Genomic DNA, 17,770 nt, shown 5'->3' with positions numbered 1-17,770 from the left:
ATAGTTTATCGAAGTACTGCATACAACTTCGTCTACATACACTTCGAAAAGACTTCAAAACGTGATATATATTAAAAATCGCACAAAAACATATATTTATTTATATAAGAGTTCCGTACGTGATCCGTTATTCGCGTGGCACACGTGTCGAGCAAGAAATGGTTTCCTCCGAGCAGAACCCTGCCGACTTTGATGGCTATATAATCTAACCAACCCGTGCCCTAGTCTCGGCCCTCGAAACAAACACACAGCAATGGCAAACTCGCGCCGCCGCCGTGACCAGAGGCAGAGGCAGAGGCACCGCGCCGCCGAAGCCGCCCGGCGCAACGAAATCGTCAAAACCGTCGTCCAACGCCTACCGGCGGAGCTGCACGCCGAGATCCACCGCCGCCTCGACTTCCTCCGGCGCCTGGCCTTCGCCTCGATCTGCGGCGCGTCGGGCCACATGCTGAGGCAGGAGGCGCCGTGGGTGGTTTTCCCTGGCCTGACCGAGGAGAAGGCCATCGTCGTGTCCATGGCCGAAGGGCCCACCGCTTCCATGCGCACCTCGGATCTCGCGTTGCTCCACCGCGTCGTCATCGGCTCCACGGACGGGTGGCTCGTCACCGCCGACAAGCGGGCGTGCCTGCGCATGGCGAACCCGGCCACCGGCGCGCAGGCCGCCCTGCCGGCCATCGACACCATCCCGTTCCTCCATGCGACCGGCGGCGGCAGTTGGTTCACCCTCGACCTCGAGCCCTTCCTGCAGGTCCGGTTCGGCGGCCCGCCCCCGCCGGAGGACAAAGACTGGGGGCCGTACACGCCGAGGTCGTCGACGCTCACGGCGGCGCAGATGCGCCAGAGTTTCTACCGCAAGGTCGTCCTCTCGGCGTCCCCACAGCCGGGCAGCTACGCCGCCATGCTCATCACGGACAGGCACGTCGGCGCCCCGGCCTTCGCGACGGCGGAGGACAAGGTCTGGAGGATGGCGCGCTCCCCCGCCGGCGTCGAGGACGCGATCCACCACGACGGCCGGTTCTACTCCGTCACTTACGCCGGCGACGTCGAGGCGTGGGAGCGCGACGCCGGGACAGGCGAGTTCACGAGCAAGGTGGTAGCGCCGCGGCTTGCCGGCGCCGACGACAAGCTCCTCCGCCGGAAGTACCTCGCCGTGTCGCCGGAAGGGAAGCTGATGGCCGTGTGCAAGCACGTGAAGCAGGTCCAGCAGGAGCTGGGGCAGTACGGCCACCAGAAGACCATCCTGCGCGTCTTCTTCACGGTGCAGGTCCTGGACCAGGCGCACGGGCGGTGGGAGACGGCGAACGTCGGCGACGCCGCGCTCTTCGTCGGCGTGAACAGCTCGCTGTGCGTGTCGAAGAGGGAACACCCGCGCGTCGCCGCCGGCTGCATCCACTTCACCAACGACGAGGTGGGGGACGCCTGCCTGCGCCACGCGCTGGGTAGCAACAACTACCAGCGCTCCCACGGCGAGCCCGACGACGCCGAGCTCAGGCACACTGCCGTGTACATCCTCAAGACCGGAAGGACGAAGAGGCTACTACAGCATATTCCGGGGGAAGGAGACAACCCGCGCTGGCCGCCGCCGGTGTGGTTCACACCTTCTTTCTTGTGACCACCGATCGTCTTCATATATTTAGGGTCAAGCAATTATTGCATTTAAATATTTAAAAGTGGCTTATCTTAGATGTTTCGAATTTTAGATACATATATATATGCATGCCAAGTGTGGAATTGCCATCAAACATGTACGAGACAAACATATCCTTCCCTACAAATCAAAGTAATCCATACTTGAGAGTTGCAAGGAGGCAGATCCTCTCTTCAAACCATCACTCCACCTGTGGACTTGGTATTGAAACTAGTAGCACTAATTTTGCGTTGTCAATCTCTATAAGTTTATATTTCCCACCGGAGGAAGTACTTTGAAATGTCTATTTTTTAGACATTCACTGTCAAATTTAGATCTACAAGTCCAAAGTAGCGAGTATTTTGAAACAGATCAGGCAGTATGATTGATTGTTTTATTTTCCTTTCCATTTCGACTGTCGACTGTAAGCTAACTGTCATTTTGGTCATACTAGTGATTTTTCTTTGATGCATGATGTTTTATGCAATTTCATGCTGTATGGCTAGCTAGTGTATATATGCTTCCTCGCATTTCATGTTTTAAACAAATTCTTAAAAGATATAAAAAGAGAGACTGCTGCAAGCCTTCAAGCATCAACCCTTTGGAAAGCAAGGACCCAATGCAGGTGCTTGGTCCAAGTTCAAAGGTGTAATGCAAAACCAGATATGGTGATCGACTGCCGTACCGGGTGGAAATGGTATAGTTGGCACTTGCAGATTGTGCGAGAATCACCATCTTTGCTATGGTTCGACCTCAATGGATTTAGAGAGGAAAGATGACTAAGAAGCTTGTACTGCTAGTATTTTTGTTACCTAATATTTATTAAATTAAAAAAGTAATACGGTTGTTGCAGTTAGTCCTCTCTAGTATTGTTAGGGTATATATGTATTTTATGATTTTTGAATTCCTTCTGCTGTATATATATTGCCATGGTTTTTCAGTGATATATATATATATATATATATATATATACTCTTCAACATTTTACTTTTGCGAACGTCACATTGTTTATTTCAAATTAAGAAAGAAAGAGTGATTCTAACCTTCAGTTGATTTTATTTCACACATTAACTACACTAGTACTAGTACAGCATTATCCTGTGCGTACGTCTAAAAACGTAAAAGACTAACTCAAAGTGATATTAGGTTTCGTACATAATATAGTTTATCAAAGCACTCCATACAACTTCGTTTATACATATTCAAAACGAGATATTAAAACTCGCATAAAAACATATTTATAGAAGGTTACGTAATAATCCAGAGAGAATCAGAGCAAGGTCTTCGAGTTGGATAATTGAACACAAGTTCAATTCAACTCAGATCACAAGTTGAATTCCGATCCGTTATTCGCGTGGCACACGTGTCGGGCAAGGAAAGGTCTTGCGAGCAGAACCCCTGCCGACTTCGATGGCCATATAACAAACAACCCGTGCCCTAGCCTCGGCCCTTGAAACAAACACAGCTATGGCAAGCTCGCGCCGCGGTCGCGATGAGAGGCAAGAGGCAAAGGCACCGCGCCGCCGAAGTCGCTCGGCGCGACGGCGTCGTCAAGGTTGTCATTGAACGCCTGCCGGGGGAGCTGCATGCCGAGATCCACCGCCGCCTCGACTTCCTCTAGTGCCTGGCCTTCTCTTCTGCCTGCGGCGTGACAGGCCACATGCTGAAGTCGCGTTAGTAGAGAACTGACCTTCCATCTGGCTCCTTTAGTCCCGGTTAACATTGGATCCGTGACTATGTGGCTTTAGTCCTAGGTCAAAAATGTGCCGCCGAAGGCCACCGCGTGGGGGGAGCTTTAGTCCTGTTTGTAAATACCAACCGGGACTAAAGCCCCCCTCCCCCCTTAGTCCCGGTTGTAATGGCTAGAAATATCGCATCGACAGCTTCCCCTTTTGTCCCGGTTGGAAATTCCAACGGGGACAAAAGACCACCCCTTTTGTCCAACTGGGACTAAACCTTTTGTCAACTGGGGTGGTCTTTTATCCCTGTTGGAATTTCCAACTTGGATAAAATCAACACAGCGAGAGCTCTTTTTTCTCCCCCAGCCCGAGCCACTCACTGGAGACATTTGGCCTCCTCTTTATGGCGAGCAAGCAACCTTAGGGGAGGTGCTGCCCGAATTTTTTTCCTCATTTCCATGAGGATTTCACTCATCCAAAAGTGTTGTAAAGGTTAGCTACTTCGTCCTTCTCTTCATTTAATGTTATTATGCTTTGTTTTATGCTTTAGAAAGGGAGAAAAATGAGTTTTTTTAGAATGAGGGAGAACGGACAGGATTTTTATTTATACATATTTTTTAGCTAGAATTTGATGAATAGCTTGCTTGTTATATATGATTCGTATTAGTTGAAAAAACTTGATCAATATTAGGTATGAGAAAAAATAGCGTAAATGTGTTTTTAATATTTAGTCATTGCAACAAAATGAAGGTAAATAAATTGTAGGTGTAAGAAAATAGAATTTGGTTATTGCTATAATTTTTTCATGTCACTGTAATTTAATTGTATTTCTTTGACCAATAATTTATTTATCTCATGTTTAAAGCAAGAACTAAATATTATTAACACACTTATTCTATTTTTTCCCCTACCTAATATTGATCAAGTTCTTAATGTAATATGAAACCCTATGTTCATTTTTCACGTAATACGATGCAGAAGGACCGGCAATGGATGTACCACCTCCGTTCCTCCAATCCTCAAGAATAGTGTCTGCACATGGTATAAATGTACTTTCACTATTCTCCGCACATAACTCAATCTTCTCTAAAATCTATGGAGAGTCAGCTCCGCTCCTCCGGTACCAGAAAATAATGGTAGAACAAAAGAGCTTCGAATCCACAAACTCGGGCTGAATATCATAAAAGAATCTTGAAACAGTATTCCAAACACCTTTTGGAGCCTAATTCTCATAATAGAAGTATGTTGGCCTAATATCCTCTTCAGGCAAAGTTCTATTCACTGACCTTGACCTAGCATCTTTTGGTTGGTTTTGGCTTGCCACCATGGGTCATGCTCAGTGAACAAATCTTTTGTCTGGATGGGCTATTGTGTGTGTGCCACCATACTTCTATTATGAGAATGTGGCACTTGCTCCAAAAGACGTTTGGACAATTATTTCAAAATTCCATTATGATATTCAGCCCGAGTATGTGGATTCGAAGATCTTCTGTTGTACCATTATTTTCTGGTACTGGATATGTGGAGGTGACTCTCGATAGACTTCGGAGAAGATTGAGTTAAGTGTAGAGATGGCTTGGAGGGAGAACATTCGGAGAAGAAGGCGTACGTGTGTGGGATGAGGATAAACAAGAGATCTTTGACCTACGAGCATTGTTGTTTGTAACCTCAATGATTGTCCTGCACTAAGTAACCTTTCACGACAGACAAACAAGGGATATTGGACCCCACTGTTTAGATGATACAGACAGCATATATTTGAAACACTGTACGAAAGTCGTGTATATAGGCTATCGTCGATTTCTTCCTGCTAACCACCCGTTAAGAAAGAAAGGGATGCATTTCAAAGGGGCGTCAGACCATCGTAAAAAACCTGCACACCATAATGGAAAGCATGTATTTGAGATGATAAAGGATGTAAGGGTAGTCTTTGGAAAGGGTCTTGGTAGTGAACCTATTCCGAACGACGATAACGGACGTGCACCCATATGGAAGAAGAAGTCAATATTTTGGGAGCTACCTTATTGCGAAATCCTAGAGGTCCGCAATGCAATAGACGTGATGCACTTGATGAAGAATCTTTGCGTGAATGTGCTAGGCTTCATGGGTTGTTATGGGAACTCAAAAGATACATTGGAAACACGACAGGACCTGAAATGTATGAAGCAATGAGATAACCTACATCCGGAAAAGAGAGATAACGGACAGCACTACTTACATCCTGCCAATTACACTCTCAACAAGGAAGAAAAGGATAGCATGTTTGAATGTATGAATAGTATCAAGGTTCCGTCTGGGTACTCCTCGAATACAAAGAGAATAATAAATATGAAAGAAAAAAAGTTTACAAATCTCAAGGCCCATGACTCCCACATGTTGATGACCCAATTGCTTCCGATTGCACTGAGGGGTATTCTACCAGAGAATGTATGATTGGCGCTCGTAAAGCTATACATGTTTCTCAATGCAATTTTGCAGAAGGCAATCGATCCAACCAAGCCAGTAAAGCTACAGAACGATGTGGTACAATATCCTGTTAGCTTTGAGTTGGCATTTCTACCATCCTTCTTCAATATTATGACGCACCTCTTGGTTCACCTTGTCAAAGAGATTACTATTCTAGGTCCAGTATTCCTACACAATATGTGACCTTTCGAGAGGTTCATGTCAATAAAAAAAACTATGTTGTTAATTGTGTCCGTCTAGAAGGAAGCATTGCCAAGGGATATGGAACAGAGGAGGTCATTGAGTTTTGTGTTGATTTTATTGACTCAATTAATTCGATTGGGGTTCCAACATCACGCCACGAGGGGAGGCTGCGGAGAACGGGCACCCTTGGAAGGAAATCAAGTTTGAGCAATGATATTGATTTGTTCCACAAAGCACACTTCACTGTTCTGCAACAATCATCCTTTATGGCTCTATATATCTAGGAACACAAGTAGATTCTATTTTTCCAATACCCGATGAAATCCGATGCTTGGATTATACGTCTTCACATGGATACTTTTCCCTCTTGGTTGTGTCAACACCTTATGGGTAACTACGCGATTCGCGAACAACTTGCTTGGTTAGCCAGGGGACCTTCTAGCACAATCGTGAAATTCCAAGGTTACGAGATAATTTATTATACATTTTACATGAGAGCCCAAGACCAGAAAAGTACCAACCAGAATAGTGGTGTCTGCATAGATGTCATAGATAGCAACAGGAGTAAGGACCCATATTATGGTTTCATAAAGGAGACCTCGGAACTTGAATACGGACTGTTGAACATCCCTCTATTTTGTTGCCAATGGGTGAAGCTAGCTGAAGGTGGAGTAACGAAAGATCAGTATGGAATGATAATAGTGGACCTAACCAAGACTGGATACAATGATGAACCATTCGTCCTTGCCAATGATGTGCATCAGGTTTTTTATGTGAAGGACATGTCTAGCAAACCCAAGAAAAATTCAGAAGAGCCATGGGAGCCAAAGCGCCACATAGTTCTTCCAGGTAAAAGAAAAATTGTAGGAGTCGAGGACAAAATAGACTAGTCAGATGATTATGACCAGTTTGATGGCATGCCTCTATTCACTGTCGAAGTTAACTCAAGCATCATGCTAGCCAAAGAAGAGGCTCTGTACTTACGCTGCGATCATGACCATGGAACTTTCATCAAGAAGAAGTTTTTTAACGTTACACTGTACTAAATGGTTCACCTTTATTTAATGCTCTATGGCCATCAGAACCTTTGAATTATATTGTAATGCTCTATGGTGAATTATATTGTAATGTTCTATGATTTCATGTTTATACATTAATTGTACTACTTGATACAATTTTTAATTTAATGTATCTATAATTTCATGTGTGTTTAAATTAGTTGAGGTGAAGATTTATTCGATCAATATAAACAATGTTAACCACATACGTCAATTGCATCTTTTGCACGTTAAAATTATTTAATTGAATAGTTTGTTAATGATAGTGCTGCATTAAAATAATTATTTTAGAAACTTAAACAACTAGTATAGAATTAATGACTGATTCAAACTTATTTTAAATATACTTGCTAATTTATTATATTTTTGCATGTTCAAAATATGTATTTTTTTTATTTTTTCTTCAACAAAACAAGTGAAAATATATATAAATTGTATTTGCAAAACAGGTGGGAAATGAAAAATCCCACAAAAGGACCTTTAGTCCCAGTTGAAAAGTCCACCCAGGACTAAAGGCCCCCATGGTTGCAATTTGCAATCAGGACTAAAGGGTGCATTTTCAGCTCCATTGCGAAAATCACCTTTAGTCCCGGGCAGATTTTGCAACCGGGACTAATTCGAACTTTGCAACTGGGACTAATTCGGACTTTGCAACCAGAACTAATTAGTCGCAGTTGCAAAGTCCACCTAGGACTAATTAGTCCGGTTGCAAAGTCCACCTAGGACTAGGGGGTTTAAATACGCCCCCTCTTCTCCCTGGCTGCCTCGTTTCCAACACTTGCAAGATACGCTGCCGCTCCTTTGTCTCCGGCCTGTCCACCGCCCCGTCACCTACACCGTCGCCCCACCGCCGGCCGTCGCCCAGCCATCACGCCCGCCCCGGCTTCCGTCATCCGCCCGCGCTGTCACCCCGGTCGTCCCCACCGTCACCCACGCCATCCCGCCGTCCCCGCTGTCGCCCTGTCATCCCCACCATCCCTGCCGTCACCTCATCCTCCTCGGTTGCCCGCTGCCACCCTGTCGCCCCGACCATCATCTCCTACACCGTCCCCCGCCTCGCCGTCATCCCGCCGTCGCCCGCCATCCATCTCCCCGTTGGCCAGTACGCCCCCCTCCCCTCCCCCTCGCGCACCCGAACTGCTACCGCCGGGGCCCTTACTGACGCAAGGGCCTTGACTGTTACTATTTTAATTCTTTAGAAAATTCGTTTAATTTAGTACAAATTAGTAGAATTTAAGTATAAATTAGTATAATCTTTAGAATTAGTATGATTTAATATAAATTAGTATAATTTAGTATACATTAGTATAATTGTTCGTGTAAAATTCACATGTTTCTAAATTATAGATGTTAAATATTCAACATGGACTATTGAAGAAGGAAAGAGTAGCGGCAATATGTGAATGTCTCATTAGATTCCTAGTGGACGAGGTGGTAAATCCACAAGGAGAATTTTATTACGATGGACGAAATTTAGACGCTCCGAGCAACACTTCAACGGGAAGATTGTAGATATAGTTTGATTTGTATAATACACTAAGATTTGTATAGTGTGCTAAGAATTGTATATATATACTAAGAATTGTATATATAGTAATTGTATACAATTACTAGTTTGATTCATTTAAATACTAGTTTGATTTCATTATAAAAAAGTCTCAACTACTAAAGGTTACCTAAAAGGGTACGTACGTGACGCATGCAGGCGCCTGCATGGCGCGCGCTTGAAAGCAGGACTTTAGTCCCGGTTGCGCGCGCTTGAAAGTGGGCTCCCTTTAGTCTCGGTTGGTAAAATCAACCGGGAGTTAAGGGTCCTGTCCCACGCCTGGCGTGGCAGGCCCTTTAGTCCCGGTTGGAAGGGGGGCTTTACTCCCGGTTGAAAGACATGGGACTAAAAAACCCGTTTTGTCTCGATTGGTTTATCCCGGTTGGATTTTTAGGAGATTTGCTCCCTACCAACCGGGACTAAAGGCTAGTTTTCTACCAATGTGTCGAAGATCACAACACAAGAAACACATTGGTGTAAACAGATTTTAAAATTTATGTTTGATGAGAGGATAAATACTCGAAGAAAATACAACTAATTATTCTCGCCGACGTCAGTGAGAGATATCATTAAAAAAGTGACATCTCCACATATCCTGATTGCTTATGCATGTCACCGTGCTTGTGCATGTCACCATGTGAGCATACATTCTGATATTGCTGCTAGCTACCTGTGCTTGCGCATGTCACCGTGCACACATGCTTATGACTGTTGTTGCCCTGGGAGAGGGTTGGTGTGCTACGTTGGTGGAATGGTGTGGTGGTATGGTGGTGAACAGCCGTGCCACTGGCGGTTTGTTGGGCGCCCGGCAACGAAGGGCCCCCAAATAAGCACGGATGGGCCGGCAGATTTTTTCGCTATGGGCCGGTAGGTAGCCTATTTATAGAAACTTAGAAAGTTCATTATCAATATGAAAAGTCCATCATACCTTGATTTGTACTCCAGCTGTAACAATGCAAGCATGCGGTCGACTGACTAATGATTGCCATTGCCATGTACAGCAATGGCTGACCGTGCCGAAATTCGCGCAGCCGCCTCGCCATCCCGGACCGCGTCGTCTTTGCTGCCGTATGCAGCGGCCTAGCACGCCGCTTGCAAGGGATACCGAGCGACGGTCATGATCTACTCCCTTGCCGACCGGCAGCCCGCCGCGGTGCAAGCCCCGGACCCTGCGATGCGCGATCATCTTATCCTGGACTCATCGGTGCAGATCGTAGTCGACCACAAGGAGGGAGGGTGCCACTAGAAGGAGATGGCAGGCATTGGTGACGCCACACTGTTTGTCGGCATGAGTAGTTCGCTGTGCGTGTTAACGAGAGAACATCAAGAGATGGAGCGTGACGTCGGGATTCACAGCCTCGGTACGTCACGACGGAGCCGATCGAGACGCCGGCGACTGTTGGGATACGAGGTAGGCTACACTAGCGCAAATCAAAATTTCTACCGCGTATAACCAGGAAGAACTGCCGTATAAGGATCACAGGATTACCACTCGACGCACTACTGGTGCGGAAGATGTAGATATGCGTCGATGCAGTGAAGACGATCACGTAGTCGTACGTAGTCGATCAACGTAGTCGTACGTAGTCGATCACGTCCAGCAGCTCCTCAGCAGCTCGTCCACGTGCACAGCAAGATCGCCTCCGGTGCCGCGGCTCATCGTCGGCTCGTCGTGGCTCGTCGGCGGCTCGTCGATGGCTCGTCCAAGTGCTGCAGGCGCAACACCTCCAAGGTATCCACACGTGCAGGGAGGAAGCGTCGCAAGCCGGACTGCTAGATCCGCGAGTTGCAACAAGCGAGGGCGTGGGAGGCGCGGCAGGTGTGTTTCGCCAAAAAGGTGTAAACCCTAGGGCGCCCCCACCCCTCTATTTATAGAGGTTCCTGATGGGCCTCTGGATCCGAGGCCCATTAGTACTCCTAAACCTAATCCAACTTGGATCAGATCCGAATTGGGCTTCCAGCCCCTTAAGTGTGTGACCCTATGGGTTCGGATACGTATAGATATGGCCCGAGTACTCCTACTCGGCCCAATAGTCGGTAGCGGCCTCTAGCAAGACGTGCCAACTCCTACACGCACACGAAGATCATATCAGACGAACCATCACAACATAATATACATGCTATTCCCTTTGCCTCACGATATTTGGTCTAGCTTCAAGCCGACCGCTCTTTCTCGATCCTGTGATTCGGAATCCCTTTGTAGGTTAACTCTTAACCGTACGTAGCATGGCCATGCATTTTTGGATCCGATCACTCGAGGGGCCCAGAGATATCACTCTCAATCAGAGAGGGGCAAATCCCATCTTGATTGACCATGTCTCATAGCATGCTTCTTGACAAACCCGAAAGCTACCTTTATAACTACCCTGTTACGGCGTAGCGTTTGATAGCCCCTAAGTAGGTCGATCCACATCTAGAATACATGCGACAATCTCAGGTCTAAGGACAAAGCGTATATGTTGTTTAAAGAGAGAACTACTTCTCATGTTGGGTCAGTCCTAACACATGTCTTCACATGTGTCCACATTATTAGTTCAACATCTCCATGTCTATGACTTGTGAAACATAGTCATCAACTAATACATGTGCTAGTCTAATATTCATGTGTGTCCTCACATGAACTCCGACTAGGGACAACTTTAGAATAACCATACAAGTAAAGAGTTTCACATACAATTCACATAATTGCAAATCAATTCAAGTAGCCTTTAATGGATATTCAATGAACACAATATACAAATCATGGATACAAATGAAATATCATCATCTCTATGATTGCCTCTAGGGCATACCTCCAACAGTCTCCCACTTGCACTAGAGTCAATCTAGAAGGTACCTAATACCCATAGCTCTTACATGCGCATCATGCTTAGCCTGCGGGAGTGGTTTTGTCAACGGATCAGAAATGTTCAGATCCGTGTGTATTTTGCATATCTTGATCTCACCCCGGTTAACGAAGTCTCGAATGAGATGAAATCGCCGCATTACGTGTTTGTTCTTCTGGTGGTTCCTTGGCTCCTTTGCTTGCGCAATTGCCCCATTGTTATCACAGTAGAGATTCAATGGGCTGGACGCATTCGGGAACACACCAAGCTCAATCAGGAAATTCCTTATCCAAACACCTTCCTTCGCGGCTTCCGAAGCCGCGATGTACTCGGCTTCTGTCGTAGAATCGGCCACCGTCTCCTGCTTGGAACTCTTCCAACTAACAGCACCACCATTCAGTGTGAACACAAATCCTGATTGTGACTTTGAATCATCTCTGTCGGTTTGGAAACTAGCATCGGTGTAACCTGTTACAACGAGCTCCTCCTCACCTCCATAGACGAGGAACATATCTTTAGTCCTTCTCAAGTACTTAAGAATGTTTTTCACCGCTGTCCAGTGACTCTCACCTGGATCAGATTGGTGTCTGCTTGTCATACTTAGCGCATATGAAACATCTGGGCGAGTACTTATCATTGCATACATGATAGATCCAATAGCCGAGGCATATGGCACTCTACTCATGCGATCCCGCTCATCAGCAGTCGAAGGACACTGAGTCTTGCTGAGATGTATGCCATGTGACATAGGCAAGAACCCTTTCTTTGCCTCTTCCATGCTGAACCGCTTCAACACTTTGTCAATATAAGTATCTTGGCTCAAACCTATAAGCCTTCTCGATCTATCTCTATAGATCTTTATGCCCAGAATATATGCCGCTTCCCCTAAGTCCTTCATCGAAAAACTATTTTTCAGTGAAGTCTTTACGGACTCAAGCATAGGAATGTTATTTCCAATCAGTAATATGTCATCCACATATAAGATTAGAAATACTACAGAGCTCCCACTAACCTTCTTGTAAACACAAGACTCTTCTTCGTTTTTGGTGAAGTCAAACCCTTTGACCACTTCATCAAAACGAATGTTCCAACTCCTAGATGCTTGCTTCAATCCATACATGGATCTCTGAAGCTTGCATACCTTTCCAGCATTTTTCGGATCGACAAAACCCTCGGGCTGTATCATATACACGTCCTCAGCTAGGTTTCCATTCAGGAAAGCTGTCTTGACATCCATCTGGCATATCTCATAATCGAAATATGCAGCTATAGCTAGAATAATCCGAATGGACTTAAGCATCACTACGGGCGAGAAGGTCTCGTCGTAGTCAACTCCTTGAACTTGTCGAAAACCTTTTGCGACAAGTCGTGCTTTGTAGATGTGAACATTTCCATCCATGTCCTTTTTCTTCTTATAGATCCACTTGCACTCTATGGCTTTAACACCATCAGGCGGGTCAACCAAGTTCCAAACTTGATTGTCTCCCATGGACTCTATTTCGGATTGCATGGCACTCTGCCATTTTTCGGAGTCTGGGTCCATCATTGCTTCTGCATATGTCGCAGGCTCATCATTGTCCAACAATAATATTTCTCGTATTTCGCGGAGCCTTGCGGACCTTCGTGGTTGTGGCGGTGCTTCTCTTGCCATGGGTATCTCAACTTGTTCTGCTACGTTAGCATCACTCATTGATTCTTGCCCGATTGGCTCATCTTGAACTTCTTCAAGATGCACTGTCTTTCCACTTTTTTCTACTTTGAGAAACTCTTTCTCTAGGAAAACCCCGTTCCAAGCGACAAACACTTTGCCTTCTGATCGGTTGTAGAAATAATATCCCAAAGTTTCCTTTGGATATCCCACGAAAATGCACTTATCCGACTTGGGTGTGATCTTGTCCGACTGAAGTCGCTTGACAAACACTTCACATCCCCAAATCTTTAGAAAAGACAAACTAGGAATCTTTCCAGTCCACATCTCATATGGTGTCTTAACTACGGATTTAGATGGTACCCTATTAAGTGTGAAAGCTGCTGTTTCTAGAGCGTATCCCCAAAATGACAACGGTAGGTCCGACTGGCTCATCATTGATCGAACCATGTCTAACAAAGTTCGATTACGTCGCTCGGACACACCGTTTCTCTGAGGTGTTCCAGGCGGCGTAAGTTGTGGAACAATTCCGCAACTCTTTAGATGATTGCTAAACTTGTGGCTCAAATACTCGCCTCCACGATCAGATCGTAAGGCCTTAATTTTCTTACCACGCTGATTTTCAACTTCATTCTGAAATTCCTTGAACTTTTCAAAGGTCTCAGACTTGTGCCTCATCAAGTAGACATAGCCATATCTACTAAAATCATCAGTTAAAGTTATGAAGTATTGGAATCCTCCTCTAGCCGTCGTGCTCATTGGTCCGCATACATCACTATGTACGAGTTCCAACAAGTCTACTGCTCTCTCAGGAAAACCTGTGAAAGGCGTCTTGGTCATCTTGCCTAGCAAGCAAGCCTCACATGTCTCGTCTGATTCAAAATCAAACGAAGTTAGAAGTCCATCAGAATGGAGCTTCTTCATGCGCTTATCACTTATATGACCCAAACGACAATGCCACAAGTAGGTAGGACTCAAATCATTAGGCCGAGGCCTTTTAGCACTTACATTACAGACATGTGAACCATCAAGATTTAAAACAAATAATCCATTCACAATGGGTGCAAAAGCCATAAACATATTATTCTTAGAGATCACACAACCATTGTTTTCACTCGCAAATGAATAACCATCCTTCATCAAACATGAAGGAGATAAAATGTTTCGACTTAAACTAGGAACAAAATAACAATTATTCAACTCCATAATAAATCCTGACGGGAGGTGGAGTTGCATCGTCCCGACGATCAAAGCAGCAACTCTTGCATTATTGCCCACGTGGAAATCAACTTCTCCTCTTTCCACGCTTCTACTTCTTATCATTCCCTGCATCGAATTGGAAATATGAGCAACCGATCCGGTATCAAATACCCAAGAATTAATAACTGTATCAGCGAGAAATATGTTGTCTATAACATAAACAACAAGCGTACCTGAGGTAGAAGTACTCTTACTTCCGCCGTTCTTCAAGGAAGCTAGGTACTGCTTGCAGTTTCTCTTCCAGTGACCAAGTTCATGACAGTAAAAGCACTCTTTATCTGGAGCAGGTCCAGCTTTAGCCTTGGGCGGTGGGTTTGGCTTGGACGTTCCAGCCTTGCCCTTCTTCTTCCAAGAATTGCCCTTCTTCTTAAAGCTGGGCTTGTTCTGTATCGCCATCACATGGCTGGTACTAGCGCTTTTCTTGATGTCAGCCTCTGCTGTTTTAAGCATGCCACACAGCTCATTCAGACCCTTCTCCGTCCCATTCATATGGTAGTTCGAGATGAAGTTCCCATAGCTAGCCAGAAGAGATGAAAGAATGAAATCAGTGGCCAACTCTTGGCCCAGTGGGAAGCCTAGCTTCTCCAACCGTTGAGTGTAACCAACCATCTTGATTACGTGTGGTCCTACTGCTGCGCCTTCTGCTAGCTTGCTCTCAACAAAGGCCTTAGACACATTGAACCTTTCAGTCCTGGCCTGTGTTTGGAACATGTCTCTAAGCGCCACGATCATATCGTGCGCCTCATGGTTTGTTTCGAACTGCATCTGCAGCTCGGGTTCCATGCAAGCAAGCATAAGGCAGCTTACTTCGAGGTAAGCATCACATGCTTTCTTGTAAGCATTCTTAGCAGCAGCGGGTGCATCCTCAGCAGGTTCTTCTGGTAGTGGGTTGTCTAGAACATCTTCCTTTTTCTCAGCCCTGAGAACAATTCTCAGGTTGCGGATCCAATCCGAGTAGTTTGTTCCATTCAATTTGTCCTTCTCAAGGACCGAACGCAAAGCAAACGATGTGGTGGTGTTGCTAGGTGCCATTTAATCTACAAAAAAGTAATGCAAAATACACTAAGACAAACGTATCCATGATAGAGCAAATTACATTAAACTATTTTAACAGAATCTACTCCCACTAAAATCAATATCCCTCTATTGAAACTTAGTGATTCAGGATCCACAACTAACAAGTCTACTAGTGAGCTTTAGCATCACCGCTAGCAAACGAGGTAGATCGGTAAGCAACTTTTGCTAATCATATCACATATGACTCCTGTTGTTGGGTGACATCTCTATGTCTCGGCGCCCAACCTTTATGCCCCAAGGTCCTTAACCGTTAAGATGACCTCGTTAAGCTAACCAACCCTTATGCGTGTAAGTGTCCGACACAAACCCGTCTAGTCAAGGAAAACTAGTGGCACCCTAATTTCATAGACCCACCACTAATTGTACAAGACATGGGACGGTGCAAGTTTTAGTTGGGAGGGCATACTAACTTAAACTTTGCGAGGGATCGTTCTACTTCTAACATCACAGCATGCAGAAAGTAAAACATAAACAGAATAGCATTCACACAGTTGTGACACAGTATGGCCCGTTTTTCATATGGTGATCTCCATCTCCATAGAACCTGTTCACCATGGTGATCTCCATCTCCATGTTCCATGTGCGCCATCCTCCTGGTGATGAGTCCTCCAAGAACTAGAGCATGCTATTACGCCTAATAGCTAGTAAAGAATCTAGTAATGAAGATTACATAGTTGCTTGGATCATCACAGATTGGCACGCAGACCATTAAATACAATAAAGTGACAACACATATGGCTCCTGCCGTGTTGCCGTACGCGCGACACGCAGGTCACGAATGAGTTACACACATGCATCACATACACAAGGGGCCATACTGATCACAAGATACATACATCCTGCAAAAGAGAGTTAGGCGTCCTAACGTTCCAAACTTCGGAGGCCCGAAACTCCATCTTCCAAGCCGAATTTGGCAAATCTAATTTTGCCGAAAACGGCGAAGCGGTTGAATTTCATGTGTAACTTTTTCTGTAGATCAATTTTCGTATAGAAATCGCCCCGATCCGAGATCGTACCGAAAAGTTACGGCTGATTTACCGAAGCATACGCATACGGCAAAATCCCGACCCCGGCAGTAGATCACATCTACTATTTCACATCTAATGCGCCTGGCGTATGACCCTGGATCTCGATTAGACCAATCATATTGATCTTCCCTCACTGCAACTGGGTTTACGTGTATCACTTAACTCCGATGGCGGAAACCGACCGGTAGGAGTATGTCGTTACACTACCATTGCAGCAAGGGCACGAAATCAGGACATAGATCAAACAGAGAACTCGCATATCTCCATATGCACACATCCCGAATCCAAAACTAAGCAGCTACGGCTCTGATACCACTGTAGGGATACGAGGTAGGCTACGCTAGCGTAAATCAAAATTTCTACCGCGTATAACCAGGAAGAACTGTCGTATAAGGATCACGGGATTACCACTCGACGCACTACTGGTGCGGAAGATGTAGATATGCGTCGGTGCAGTGAAGACGATCACGTAGTCGTACGTAGTCAATCAACGTAGTCGTACGTAGTCGATCACGTCCAGCAGCTCCTCAGCAGCTCGTCCACGTGCACAGCAAGATCGTCTCCGGTGCCGCGGCTCGTCGTCGGCTCGTCGTGGCTCGTCGGCGGCTCGTCGATGGCTCGTCCAAGTGCTGCAGGCACAACACCTCCAAGGTATCCACACGTGCAGGGAGGAAGCGTCGCAAGCCGGACTGCTAGATCCGCGAGTTGCAACAGGCGAGGGCGTGTGAGGCGCGGCAAGTGTGTTATGCCAAAAGGTGTGAAACCCTAGGGCGCCCCCACCCCTCTATTTATAGGGGTTCCTGATGGGCCTCTGGATCCGAGGCCCATTAGTACTCCTAAACCTAATCCAACTCGGATCAAATCCGAATTGGGCTTCCAGCCCCTTAAGTGTGCGACCCTTTGGGTTCGGATACGTATAGACATGGCCCGAGTACTCCTCATCGGCCCAATAGTCGGTAGCGGCCTCTAGCAAGACGTGCCAACTCCTATACGCACACGAAGATCATATCAGACGAACCATCACAACATAATATACATGCTATTCCCTTTGCCTCACGATATTTGGTCTAGCTTCAAGCCGACCGCTCTTTCTCGATCCTGTGATTCGGAATCCCTTTGTAGGTTAACTCTTAACCGTACGTAGCATGGCCATGCATTTTCGGATCCGATCACTCGAGGGGCCCAGAGATATCACTCTCAATCAGAGAGGGGCAAATCCCGTCTTGATTGACCATGTCTCATAGCATGCTTCTTGACAAACCCGAAAGCTACCTTTATAACTACCCTGTTACGGCGTAGCGTTTGATAGCCCCTAAGTAGGTCGATCCACATCTAGAATACATGCGACAATCTCAGGTCTAAGGACAAAGCGT

At 45.8% G+C, this 17,770-nt stretch overlaps 1 protein-coding gene across 1 annotated transcript; it reads left to right on the top strand.

Moving 5' to 3' along the window:
- The first annotated feature begins 445 nt into the window (after positions 1–445).
- LOC117863725 (uncharacterized) lies at positions 446–1,612 on the top strand. The gene has a single exon (XM_034747550.1). The coding sequence runs from the start codon at positions 446–448 to the stop codon at positions 1,610–1,612; it is 1,167 nt and encodes a 388-aa protein (XP_034603441.1).
- The last annotated feature ends 16,158 nt before the right edge of the window (positions 1,613–17,770 follow it).

The sequence above is a fragment of the Setaria viridis genome, chromosome 7 (assembly GCF_005286985.2).
Source record: "Setaria viridis chromosome 7, Setaria_viridis_v4.0, whole genome shotgun sequence".
NCBI classification, from domain to species: Eukaryota; Viridiplantae; Streptophyta; class Magnoliopsida; order Poales; family Poaceae; genus Setaria; species Setaria viridis.
This window is presented reverse-complemented; position numbering and strand designations above follow the sequence as displayed.

Coding starts and splice junctions, on each gene's coding strand:
- LOC117863725 (XM_034747550.1), top strand. CDS start 446: ATGCTGAGGCAGGAGGCGCCGTGGGTGGTTTTCCCTGGCCTGACCGAG.